This window comes from Orbicella franksi, chromosome 14 (assembly GCF_964199315.1).
Source record: "Orbicella franksi chromosome 14, jaOrbFran1.1, whole genome shotgun sequence".
Taxonomy (NCBI): domain Eukaryota; kingdom Metazoa; phylum Cnidaria; class Anthozoa; order Scleractinia; family Merulinidae; genus Orbicella; species Orbicella franksi.
In genome coordinates this window covers 16,887,275-16,901,392 of record NC_138158.1, presented here as the reverse complement: position 1 = coordinate 16,901,392, position 14,118 = coordinate 16,887,275, and the positions used below count along the sequence as shown (strand labels likewise).

General features: G+C 38.7%; 1 protein-coding gene across 1 annotated transcript in view; it reads left to right on the top strand.

The window, feature by feature from the left end:
- The window catches only part of LOC145467313 (uncharacterized), a 152,889-nt gene that overhangs the window by 48,657 nt on the left and 90,114 nt on the right, over nt 1-14,118 (top strand). The window contains exons 3-13 of the mRNA XM_081450853.1: nt 928-1,236; nt 2,618-2,902; nt 3,822-4,097; nt 4,665-4,946; nt 5,814-6,089; nt 6,548-6,823; nt 7,272-7,553; nt 8,125-8,400; nt 8,861-9,136; nt 9,317-9,592; nt 13,251-13,523. Coding sequence (XP_081306979.1) covers nt 928-1,236; nt 2,618-2,902; nt 3,822-4,097; nt 4,665-4,946; nt 5,814-6,089; nt 6,548-6,823; nt 7,272-7,553; nt 8,125-8,400; nt 8,861-9,136; nt 9,317-9,592; nt 13,251-13,523 — 3,087 coding nt within the window. The remainder of the gene's footprint in view (nt 1-927; nt 1,237-2,617; nt 2,903-3,821; nt 4,098-4,664; nt 4,947-5,813; nt 6,090-6,547; nt 6,824-7,271; nt 7,554-8,124; nt 8,401-8,860; nt 9,137-9,316; nt 9,593-13,250; nt 13,524-14,118) is intronic.

Genomic DNA, 14,118 nt, shown 5'->3' with positions numbered 1-14,118 from the left:
ATCAAAGCTACTCCTCGTTTACAGTTGATGCTACAATAATGGTATCAAACAAATGCCCAATTGTTGATGAACAAGTTAAGGCTTTCTTCGTGATGCAAAAGGCTGCCGTAACAACAGTATAACGGGTTGAAACACCCTTTTTTTTTGTATTTTTTTTAGATTTATGGGCGATTTAATTTGACCCCCTCACCCTCTCCCCCTCCCCCCGATTAATATCGAATTGAGATTAGCATGTTTGAACATGCTAATCATGCAACGTTTTTCCAAATTTGAAAACACTTCTAGGAGGGGGTTCGAAGGCGCTTTTATTTTTCCAAAATCTAGGTTGGTTCTGAGTCCGCTCCCTCATTATCTAGACTTAGTAAAAAGTTAAATCTTGGCATGCTGATTTCAACTCGGTGATACCAAATGGTGACCATCGGACTCGTTTTTCAGTTGCTAGTATTGTCAAGAAAATGATTATAGCCTGTTCGCCAATGATTATATTTATGGGCATTTGTTTGATGCCATTATTGTCAACTTAAAAAGTGTGGTAGGATTAGTCTATTAAAGTAGAGGCGCTAACAAATGCTTGCCAGCCACCTAATAAATTTAGTTGAAACCTGGATACTGCAATCCCGCAATAGGAAGCCTACAAAATCTGCCTGTGCTCGTTTCACCTTAAATAACATTGCATCAGTAACTTAACAGTAGAACAAGGTACAACAGAATGAACCCTGAAACAGAATCTTAATATTCCCTTATTTAATAAAGCTTCAAGAAGATAAGATGTAAAGTCATGTTTAAGAGAGTTTAAAGAGAGATAATACATAATAGTCAATTCAATAAAAAGAGAAATTCTTGTTCCGTTTCTTATTCTTGGGGGAAAGGGACACTACAGGCGTTCCGAAATATTTCATTCTAACTCCAACTGTGTTTCAATTGTAGTTGTACCAGTAGTGACAATTGATGGAGATCCAACACAGTTTAAAGCTATAGGGTACGATATGCAGCTGACCTGCCGGTATGATGCTTCACCGCCAGCGTCTGAAGTGCTGTGGAAAATAAATGGAACTGTTATAGCAAGAAATACAAGCGCGGAGATAAATGACTCAAGAATAACTATTCCACACTACAATGAAAGCCAAATTCAGCTGACAGTTATTAACGCTACCTTACAGGATGCTGGAAATTACACCTGTGATGTTACAAATGGTGTTGGCAATTCATCCGATACGATTGTAATTGTCATTGGAGGTGTGTTTTAATGTAAAAAACCAATTATTTAACGTGTTCATGCTTTAATTGCACTCATGTTTGTCTCTGAAGGTATTTATGCTGTGTGTCTATGTCATGCGAAATTAATAAAGCTTTAAAGTCAATCGTTAAAGCGCAATTAATGGAGCGTGACGCTATTTACGTACAGTCACTAGCTTACTGTTGTTAAACGTAACGCAATAGAACTGTTACGCGTTAGAACATTATAGAAGTCTTTCTTGTCTAGTTTAAACAATATTCACAATAGCCTTTCACGTATACATGTTGCAACAACGTCCGGTTTAACTATATCATGCTTTTTGTATGGCTAGTCTTTTAAATAGCCCCATTCTTGTTTCGTTCAAGGCCGCATGGACTCTGTACGTTTCATGGTACACGATTTTATATTGGTTTAAACCTAGACATCAGTCTACCTATAAAAGAGGCTTAGCTTGGACTTAAGCATCATTCGCTCGTTATATCACTACTGTAACTTTTAGTTAGCCCTCGAAATTGTAACTCCCACCCTTCCCTCCCTTTGGAGGTTTATTGTCGTTGTTCATTAATATAAATAATAAACTGGGGTTCACCTCTCGTGCCACGCTATCGGTTAAGTCTTGTAGCGACTTCCCCAAGCTTCGTTTTCGCTAATTTAGTGGCGCTATTTAACGCTCTTTTATGCCTCTTCTTGTCCGATCCAGCACGTGCCGGCGGAGTCGGCTCGTAGTGCTGGGGAGATAAGTAAGGCTCGAGAACTGTCTACACTCTAGCACGATGCTGACCGGAGGTCAGCTCGTAGTGCCGTTTAGAGTTAAGCTACTAGGACGCGCAAGCTTTTGGCCTCGCCGACTTGTCCGATCCAGTGCAGAATTAACCGCTGGGGAGATAAGTTTGGCATTTGGTCACGCAATGGAAGTTCGTCTGTCACGCCGATTGCGGAGCGGTGTTCCCCCCTTTACGCCATAGAACGCGTGTTTATTGCTTGTGTTTGTCGGGATAATTAAAGCATTACTCCCTAGGAACTGCAACATTAATGATAGTCTAAACGATATCCTATATCCTCTAACACGGGATTACCATCCATTAGGGTTATCAAGAGCAATTTAGCAATTTGAGATGATTGAGCCTATTCTCTTCAGTTCATGACCAAACCCGCTTTAGTTGTGAAAAAACCGTTCTCTGTAACGACGATGACGACATTGCGCGAAAAAAGTAGACTTTTTTTCTTAAATAATTATCCTAAAGCATGTGCTACTTTATATTTATAGACTCTAGAGGCAGAGATTTTTTGCACTCAATATGGTTACCTTTTTGGAATCTGTCAAAAATATCTTTTGAAAAGATCAGCCGAAAAACATCATCTTTTGTTACGTCTTCACAGAGAAACCTTCGATCACCACTCATCCACAAGGAGATACCTTTAAAGAAGGAGATAACGTGACTTTATCTTGTAACGCTACTGGAAATCCAGTACCAACAATATCATGGACCAGAGATGGATCTCCTGTAGATACAAGTAACAACATTTCCAGGATTAGTATTTCAGATGACAACAAGCAGTTGACAATAACGAATCTTAACAGGACAGACAGCGGAGAATACCAATGTGTGGCAGAAAATAGGGTTGGAAGTGATTCCGCAGATGCTGCTACGTTAGATGTACAGTGTAAGACTAGTATATTTGTGGGCAGTCATGTGATTTTAATATTATAAAATGCTTTTATCGGTACATTAAGCGTCAGCTTTCCAAGAAAGAAAAAAATTTGAATGCATTAACCTTCTAAACAAAACCCTGCTGCAACGAAAAAAAAAAATAATCAGGACTTTATGATTAAAGTTCTCAGACCTGAGTTGATTTTTCAACGTCCATGGCTATAATTAACAATTATTCACCGAAGTGGAGGTAAATATCCATCACTTTCACCGACGCTGAGGTGAATAATTGTTTTAGTATATACCACACAAGCTAAATGATTAGCGGACCAAAACGTTATTTTATGTGTGACAAGCGGTCGGAAATTTTAGAATCTCTCGCGTAAAGCACTATTCACTTGTGTAGTATATACTAACAACTGTAATAGCTTAACGTCAAAATTTATTGCTTAAATATTACAATACAGTTGAACCTCGCTATCTCGAATTCGGATATCTGAATCCCTTCACTATCTCGGACTCAAATCGTATTTCCTTGGTTATGTTTTTTTGATCTTTTTCTATCGCTATCTCGAGCCCCTACTATGCCGAACTATTTTTCGTTTCCCTGGAGCGTTCGAGATAATGGGATTCAACTGTACCTGAGCAAAATACGCGATAATCTTAAACCGCCCGGTTTTTGACCGTGTATTTAAAAGCGTAACACCGCGCCGATGCCAACATCTCCAAGGAAATGTTAAACCTATGGCCAGTTACAGCCGTAGGTTAGAGGCAATAAAATTTATTGCTAGGTGTTCAGACTGAAGTGCTCATAAATTATAATTATTTGCAGTAGATTCTAATTAGTTGTCTCAATGAAAACATTGTAACTCTCGCCACTCACATTCGGTGATTATATTGTCATTTCTTAGATTGATTATTTCTTGCTCTAGATCCACCTGAGATTACTGTTCATCCAGACTCTGAACCAAAACCAGAAGGAGAAAACGTGATCCTATCTTGTGACGCGGTCGGAAATCCACCACCAACAATATCATGGACCAGAGATGGATCTCCTGTAGACACAAGCGGGAGGATCAGTATTTCAGATGACAAGAAACAGTTGACAATAACGAATGTGAACAGGACAGACAGCGGGGAATACCGATGCATGGCGAATAACAGCCTTGGAAATGAGACTTCCAATGTTACTACATTGGATGTACAGTGTAAGTATAGTGTCTATAGTTATCAACATTCTTGGAAATGATATCTCTAATGCTGCTACACTAGATATCAATGCAAGTAATTTATCAAAACCGAACATTGCTGTCTTTTTAGTTTGGAAGTTTAAAAGGCCTCTTGCCGCTTCAGGGTTCGGCACGAAACAGAGAAACAGAAATCAGCCACTTTTGGCATTTATATCTCGGAACATTTCACATTTCATTTAACTCATACCACTTTAGTTTCCAGCAAACACTTACAATGCAACCCCTTCAACCAAGGAAGCAAAGATTCAGTCCAAACTTCAAAATTGACCTATGAAAACACTGAATCATTCATCTAAGCAAGCTGCACACTGCAGAAGCAATAAGTTAGTCATCATCTTTATCGTTTAACACTCAAACGTTGTTGGCAAATTATAAATTAATTTTCTAGAGTGGCCTTGTTATTGGTAGTCGCACTGTAACTTGCTAACTTAAATCCTCTTGAAAAATAAAAACGAGCTTGTATAGTCTTGGATTTTTTAGTTTCGTAATTCCCATTTATTACAATAATTTTCTCGTTTTTTACAGATCCACCTGAGATTACTGTTCATCCAGAAACTAACACAACAATAGAAGGAAATAACGTAACTTTATCTTGTAACGTTGACGGAAATCCAGCACCAACAATATCATGGACCAGCAATGGATCTCATGTAAATACAGATAGCAATCCCAGGATCAGTTTTTTAGCAGACAACAAGCAGTTGACAATAACGAATGTGAGCAGGACAGACAGCGGAGAATACCGATGTGTGGCGAACAACAGCCTTGGAAATGCTACAATCGATGCTGCTACAGTGGATGTACAATGTAAGTATAGTATCTTGTTAAGTAAATCTAAACCGTACACTTGGTCTACTGTCACCTTATACAGAAAGTACATGGTTACGAGACTATTAAGCTTAGTCTGCACAGTAATTGCCGTAAACCCGTAAATTGAAGCTATTTTTTCCCCTCATTAATTCAAATAATCGATGTAAAGTGAAGTGCTTAGCAAATAGTAGTGCAGATCGAATTGAACCCGTTTGATGAACTTAGATGTGTTGCGAAGCATGTCGTCCTATTTCAGTTTTCTTTATAATTGCAACATGCATTGAAGCGATCGGGAATATTTTAAACTCAAAGTCAGTTACTATTCGTCAAATAAAGTCGGTGAAATCTTTCGCCAGGTATTTAAGCTTATTGTGTATATCTGATAATATTTTTTTATTACTTGCATCAGATTCTTTTTTCCGCGTCATGCACATTATTACGTTGTCATTTCTTGGGCGGATTGTTTTATTAATGCAAGTGAATACATGAAAGATCATATATTTGAGCTGCAGAGAAAGATATGAAGACATGATTGATCATCGCAGTTATAAACACAATTTAAGCGGTCGTGAGATTATCTTTCTCTGCATTTCAAATATATGATCTTTCATATATTCACTTGCATTCGTCATCGTCATCTACGGGTATACACTGTATTACGAACTCACAACGTTAACGTCACCAGCTCCCAGTTGGCTTGATAGCTCAGTTGTTAGAGCACTGCACCAGTATCACAGAGGTCATGGGTTCGAATCCCGTTCAGACCTGAATTTTTTTCAGTCTTCAATTTCACAGCTGCTCAAGCTGTGTGCATAACTGTGATGATCAATCATGTTTTCATATCGGATTGTTTTATCGCTACAGATCAACCCAGGATCACTGTTCATCCAAAAGCCGAAACAAAAGCCGGCGGAGAAAACGTGACTTTATCTTGTAGCGCTGATGGAAATCCAGCACCAACAATCTCATGGACCAGAAATGGATCTCCTGTGAACGCAATCGGGAGGATCAGTATTTCAGAAAACAAAAAGCAGTTGACAATAACGAATGTGCACAGGACAGACACCGGAGAATACCGGTGTGCGGCGAGTAACAGTCTCGGAAGTGATACCTCCAATGCTGCTACACTGGATGTAGAGTGTAAGTAACTGATCATACCGAAAACTGCTGTTATTTTAGCTGAAAAAGTCCTTTGTCCTTCTTCCTCCTTTCTTCGTGAAGTCTTGAATTTCTTTTGCAGTTTTTAATTTTCCCGTTCATTACAATAATTGTAGTTCATTTCTACAGATCAACCCAAGATCACTGCTCATCCTCAAAATAGAACTACGATGGGAAGATATAACGTGGCTTTATCTTGTTTCTTGCATTTTGTATCTTTTCTGAACTCGAATTTTCAAAAATTAAGTATACTGACTTGAAATAATGATGTTTTAAACCAAAAAGTAGTTGTCATAAGTTAATCTCTTTTAAATTGTTGTCTCCCCCAGCACATTAGCTCGTTACAAATCTCCTGTTGAGAGCAAGTAAATATTTTCTACATGCGTTAACTCTACATGCCAAATTTCTTACTTACTTGATATATTGATATTCACGTACAGATCAACCAAAGATCACTGTTGACCCGCAAACTGTGATAACGACAGAAGGAGGTAACTTGACTTTATCTTGTAACGCTACTGGTAATCCAGTACCAACAATATCATGGACCAGAGATGGATCTCTTGTAAATACAAGTGGAAGGATCAGGTTTTCAGATGACAAAAAACAGTTGACAATAACGAACGTGCACAGGACAGACAGCGGAGAATACCGATGTTTGGCGGAAAACAGGGTTGGAAGTGACACCTCAAAGTCCGCTACACTGAATGTTCAATGTAAGTTTAATACCTTATTCTAATTTAGCTCAACCAAACAGCTCGAATACTGTCTTCCCCTCCCCCCTCAAACGTACAGTAAAGTGGTTTAATGTATCACTTATTATTTCTGTATGGTTTATAAAACAATTCCCCAAGAAAACTCATTTGAAAGCCTTAAAGTAAAGGATTTTAATTATAAAATTTAACGGCCGTGGATGTGTTCCGTCGGGAACCAAGAAGCCACTGAGTTTTTCAGTCTCCTTTACAACTGTTCCATATTTAACATCGGCGACAAAGTGCACTAGGAGATTTAAAAATTTCGACTGGTCGCCCATCGATAATCGTCAAATCTATTGCGACTATATACTAACCATAAATCATAACTACTTATGATATAAACATTATATTTCGCGCCATGTACATTGTTCTGTTGGGATATATTTTGCGGGTTGTTTTATTATTACAGATCAACCCGAGATCACTGTTCATCCTCGAAGTCTTGCAAAAACAGAAGGAGATAACGTGACGTTATCTTGTAATGCTACTGCAAATCCAGTACCAACAATATCATGGACCAGAAATGGATCTCCTGTAAATACAACCATCAATTCCAGGATCATTTTTCCAGATGACAAAACGAAGTTGACAATAACGGATGTGAACAGGACAGACAGCGGAGAATACCGATGTATGGCGAGCAACGAACTTGGAAATGATACCTCCAGTGTTACCACACTGGATGTACAGTGTGAGTACGGTATCATGTTATCAACATTCTTGGAAATGATATCCTCAATGCTGCTACACTAGTTATTAGTGCAAGTAATTGATCAAAACACTGCTGTCTGGATGTTTGAAAGGCCCCGTGAGACTATTGGGTTTAGCGCGAAACGGAGAAACAGAAATCAGCGGCTTTTGACATTTATGTTTTTGAAAATTTCACAAGAAAAATTTCCTAAAAATGACATTACTGCAGTTTCCAGTTTACAGTGCGACCTTTTCAACCAAGGAAGCAAAGTTCCTGTTCAAATTTAACCAATGAAAACATGGGATGTTAACACTGCATTTCCAACAATCCATTTATCTAAGCAAGCTGCTCATTGCAGAAGCAATGAGTAAGTGGCCATTTTTATCGTTTAACACTTAAACGGTGGGTGTAGATTTGCAAATAATTTTCTAGGATGGCCTTGGTAGTCGCACTGTAACTTGCTAACTTAAATTCATTTTAAAGATAAAAACAGCTCATATAGTCTTGAAATGATTTCAGTTCGTACTTTCGAAATTTCCCTTTATGACAATAATTGTCTTGTTTGTTACAGATCAACCAGAGATCGCTGCGCATCCTCAAAATAAAACTAGAATAGAAGGAGATAACGTGACTCTATCTTGCAACGTTGATGGACAACCAGTGCCAATAATATCATGGAACAGAAATGGATATCCTGTAAATATAAGCGGGAGGGTCAGTATTTCAGATGACACAAAACAGTTGACAATAACGAATGTGAAAAGAACAGACAACGGAAACTACCGATGTGTGGCGAATAACAGCCTTGGAAATTCTACATCCAATGCTGCTACACTGAATGTCCAATGTAAGTATATATAGTGTCTTGTTTTGAAAAATCGAAACAGAGCAGTTGGCCTGTGCTGCCACCCTACAAAGAGAGAACAAGAACACTGATTATCGGTGTTGTTTTGAAAGAATCTCGAGACTGATTCACAACGATTGCCAAAAACCCGTAAATTGAAGCTATATTTTTCCTTCATTAGTAACTCTAATAACCAATGTAAGGATTGTGCCGATCGCATGTGAGCTTATTACAATTACAATACCCAATATGTGAATTTTAAATTGAAGGTCAGTCACCAATTTACCTGCACACAGTCGTCAAATATCACCGGTGAAAGCTTTTACCACGTATCTAAGTTTACTATAAATATCTGATCAATGATTATTTCTTGCATCAAATTTTTGTCTAAAAGAGCCTACTAAATTGTGGCATGCACATTGTTACGTTGTCATTTCTTAGGCAGATTGTTTTACTGTTACAGATCCACCTGAGATCACTGTTCATCCAGAAGCCGAAACAAAATCAGAAGGAGAGAACGTAACTTTATCTTGCAAAGCTGATGGAAATCCAGAACCGACAATGTCATGGACCAGAAATGGATCTCCTGTAGATCAAAGCGAGAGGATCAGCTTTTCAACAAACAAAAAGCAGTTGACAATAACGCATGTGAATAGGACAGACAGTGGAGAATACCGATGTGTGGCGAGTAACAGCCTCGGAAATGATACCTCCAATGCATCTACAGTGGATATTCAGTGTAAGTAGCTGGTCAAAACTGAAAAACGCTGTCATAATTTAAACCCTTATACTTTGTTGTCTCCCACAGCACATTAGCTTGTTACAAATCTCCTGTTGAAGGCAAGTAAATATTTTCTGTATGCGTTAACTCCACATGTCAAATTTCGTACTTACTTGGGTTATTGATATTCACAAACAGATCAACCAAAGATCACTGTTGACCCACCAGCTGTGACAATGACAGAAGGAGGTAACCTGACCTTATCTTGTAACGCTACTGGTAATCCAGTACCAACAATATCATGGACTAGAGATGGATGTCCTGTAAATACAAGTGGAAGGATCAATTTTTCAGAAAACAAAAAGGAGTTGACAATGACGGATTTGAGCAGGACAGAGAGCGGAGAATACCGATGTGTGGCGACAAACAGCCTTGGAAATGATACATCCAATGCTGCTACACTAAATGTCCAATGTAAGTTAATACCTTATTCTAGTTTAGCTCAGCCAAACAGTTCGAATGCTGTCGCCCCGCCCAAAACGTACAGTGAAGTGATTTAATGTATCAATTATTATTTTTTGTATGGTCTATAAAACAATTCCCCCAAAAACACGCAGTTGGAAGGCTTAAGAATGGCTGACTGTTAGGATTGAGAAACGCCGGTCAACGACCCATTTGGCAGTTCGCTCATATTTTGCCCAAAGATACCCTTAGGTGACCTTATTCTAAAAATCATATCATAAGGTTTCAGCGAATTTTTATTTTTCAGAAATTCGCGAAAATTTGAAAGCGCGGTCAAAGTGCGGTTTTTCGTGTAATAAAATGACCGAAATAAGGTGCGAGGACGAAGCGCTGCTTAAGTCTTAAAATAAATTCAATTGACTTCAAACTTCACACAAATGTGGAACAACCACTCTAATTTATTCCTCGTTTTAAACTAATCTCCGATATGTTGATATAGTGGTTTTCCAAACCATTTTAAAAACACTTATGAAGCGTGTGGAAAATAAGAGCAAAATATAAGTCATGTTTAACAGTATAAAAATGCATCTGGTACCTCACTTTCCCATTATTTTACTTTACAGCCTTAAAATATCATTATTAAACATATACCATGCCAAGTCTCATGCTCGAACTCGCAGTATTTCCCTTTGAGAAAAACGAAAATCTATGTCAATGTGTTGTGGGCAAATAACACAATAATTATACACGAACATATGACAAATCAATTTCAATGGCGAAAGTAAAAGGCTGTCATTAATTAAAATCCCGTCAATTCACTGCTATCAGTAGAAAAATAATGTCCACTACATAAAATTCTGTTTTTAGACGTTTTCGATCGAAACATTGCGCTTTAACTTTGCTTAATTTCCTGTCCGCTGTCATGTCTAGTTTGTCATCGTGTGTATTTCGTTTATGTAAACAACACTGTAAATGGTTGTCATAACAAACGCAAAGAGATTTTCTGGAACCTCGATGTTTTCGATTCTCCAAAACGCTTTAAGTTCGTTAAGACACAATAATGGGTCAACTTGGAATGCTGTTTAGCATTAAGGACGTTAAAGGACTGTAAATTGATCGAGTTGAAATATCTTGAAGCAAATCAAAATCGCGCCCTTACGCTAATTGCTAAACAGCCAATCTCAAGTTCAAGAAGTCGAGAGGCTAATCCGGCGATGTATTACCGGTACAACAACAAAATCAAACCGAGGTCATCAAAAGTGTAAGTTTAAAAGTGTAAGTTTAAAAGTGTAGTGGCAAGGTCGAAATAAATTTCGCCTATATAAATTGGAAACAAGAAGTGAAACGGTCTGACCCGAAACAAATAAACAAAATATTAATACGACTAATTTAATCCGAAAATGTTCCAGAAAACATACCTAAAAGTTGTCGATTCCCCTTAATACCACTCCACATTGCCTTAAAGAGGCCAAGCTTTCTGCTGTAAGAATCAGGGGCCTCATGAATCTGTTTTTATTATATAGGCAACCATGCTGCGTGGCTGATATTCGAGACTCAGTAAAAGTTGTCACACAACCCAACGAGCAGCCCAGTCACGCTTTCACTGCTCTCGCGCAAATGTTCAACATTTGGCAATTACAAGTTTAAAGTAGTGACAGTAGATTGAAATGCGCTTTTTAAAGCTCTCCTATCCAGGAGCAATTATTTCTTGTTCTTGAATGGCTCTTAGTTGTAGCTACAGTCGGGGAGGGGCGGGGGAGGGGGGGGGGGAGGGGTGTACTCCCGGAAATTTCGGATATCTGTATGCCGTGGAAAATTAAGTGGTCTGCAGCTCTTAAAGGTAGCACTGAAACACCAGATGATTCTCGAAGTATCACAGGGATCACTAAGCTAGATAATTTTGAGTTTAGCTCCGCTGAGTCAATTACTTGTTGGCGCGCATATTGCACTGACCGTGGACAGGTGGAAAAGCATTTAAACCGGAAAAGCCTGTTGCACATTATAATTTAGCGTTGTCCAACACGCAATCGGTCTGGTTGTAATGCTAATCGTATTTTCTTTCAACACATACTCACATACTGGGGTGGTGACATACTACTAGATGGGCGTGGCCGGGAGCCACGAGTCAAGTCAGGCAACTCGCAAAGCTTAACCGAGAAGAGTGATAGTGAACCACTGGTGGAAGGACTGCAGATTGTCCCTACGGTTTACCCTGATAGGCCTCTGTGTTGTTCTAATGAACTGATGCTGTTACAATGATACTATTTAGCTTTATGAACATGCTAATGGTCAAGGGTTTCTTCTGCAGTATAACAGATGATCTAATGTACTTTTTTTCCGACACTGCGCGCAGGCGCAGCGCAACAGTGCCGTAACAAACTAATCACTCTAGAACATCTGAAAACATAGATCTTGCGAACAGCTTACTTTCCTTAAAATAGTTTTTCACAAAGAACTACTTATTAATTCCGGGAGTACACCCCCCCCCCCCCTCCCCTCCCCGACTGTAGCTACAACTAAGAGCCATTCAAGAACAAGAAATAATTGCTCCTGGATAGGAGAGCTTTAAAAAGCGCATTTTAATCTACTGTCACTACTTTAAACTTGTAACTGCCAAATGTTGAACATTTGCGCGAGAGCAGTGAAAGCGTGACTAGGCTGCTCGTAGGGTTGTGTGACAACTTTTACGGAGTCTCGAATATCAGCCACAGTTTTTATGTAGTGGACATTATGTTTCTACTGATAGCAGTGAATTGACGGGATTTTAATTAATGATAGCCTTTTACTTTCGCCATTGAAATTGATTTGTCTCTTGTTCGTGTATAATTATTGTGTTATTTGCGCACAACACATTGACATAGATTTTCGCTTTTCTCAAAGGGAAATACTGCGAGTTCGAGCATGAAACTTGGCATGGTATATCTTTAGTAATGATATTTTGAGGCTGTAAAGTAAAATAATGGGAAAGTGAGGTACCAGATGCATTTTTATGCTGTTAAACATGACTTATATTTTGCTGTTATTTTTCACACGCTTCATAAGTGTTTTTAAAATGGTTTGGAAAACCACTATATCAACATATCGGAGATTAGTTTAAAACGAGGAATAAATTAGAGTGGTTGTTCCACATTTGTGTGAAGTTTGAAGTCAATTGAATTTATTTTAAGACTTAAGCAGCGCTTCGTCCTCGCACCTTATTTCGGTCATTTTATTACACGAAAAACCGCACTTTGACCGCGCTTTCAAATTTTCGCGAATTTCTGAAAAATAAAAATTCGCTGAAACCTTATGATATGATTTTTAGAATAAGGTCACCTAAGGGTATCTTTGGGCAAAATATGAGCGAATTGCCAAATGGGTCGTTGACCGGCGTTTCTCGATCCTAACAGTCAGCCATTCTTAAAGTAATTTTCTTCCAAAAAGCTTCCGTCGGGAACCAAGAAGCCACTGAGGTTTTCAGTCTCCTTTACAACTGTTCCATATTTAACACCGGCGACAAAGTGCACTAGGAGATTTAAAACCTCCGACCAGTCGCCCATCGATAATCGTCAAATCTATTGCGACTATTTATTAGCCATAAATCATAATTACTTATGATATAAACATTGTATTTCGTGCCATTTACATTGTTCTGTTGTGATATATTTTGCGGATTGTTTTATTATTACAGATCAACCCGAGATCACTGTTAATCCTCGAAGTGATACAAAAACAGAAGGAGATAACGTGACGTTATCTTGTAATGCTACTGCAAATCCAGTACCAACAATATCATGGACCAGAAATGGATCTCCTGTAGATTCTTCTGGGATCAGTTTTTCAGAAGACAACAAACAGTTGACAATAACGGATGCAAATAGGACAAACAGTGGAGAATACCGATGTGTGGCGAGCAACGAACTTGGAAATGATACCTCCAATGCTGCTTCACTGGATATTCAATGTAATGTGTTAAGCATGTTGGAATTCATTTCCGTGCAATTGTGATTAAGATCCTTCTTTATCCTTACACCAGTTTTTCGTAATTTGGAACTTGCATGTTGCTTAAGGCTGGTTTCCATATGATCGCAGACGATCGCGGATCGCGGATCGCAGATCGCAAAAAGTTCTGCGATCGTCTGCGATCGTATGAAAACACACTTCTGCGATCGTCTGCGATCGTCTGCGATCGTCTGCGATCAATTGCGATCGTGCGATCATATTGAAACCAAAGTTCTGCGATCTGCGATCGAAACGTATCCCATAGTATTTTGAATTCTGACCCATGATTCAACGCTTCTTTGCAACAAAGCAACCGCTTATTTGTTTTAAACATGGCTGGCGTTGAACAAGGTAACGTTAGTAACGAGAAATTTATGGAGGAAGTTGCGCGATATCAGTGGGTTTACCACCGTAACAGTAAAGATTTCAAAGACAAAAACGAAAAGGCTAACCGCTGGGAAAAAATCGGGGAGAAATTTAATTTATCGGCGGTTGAGGTGGAGGTCAAATTCCGCAACATAAGAACTGCGTATGGTCGTTATCTGAAGGGATTGAAA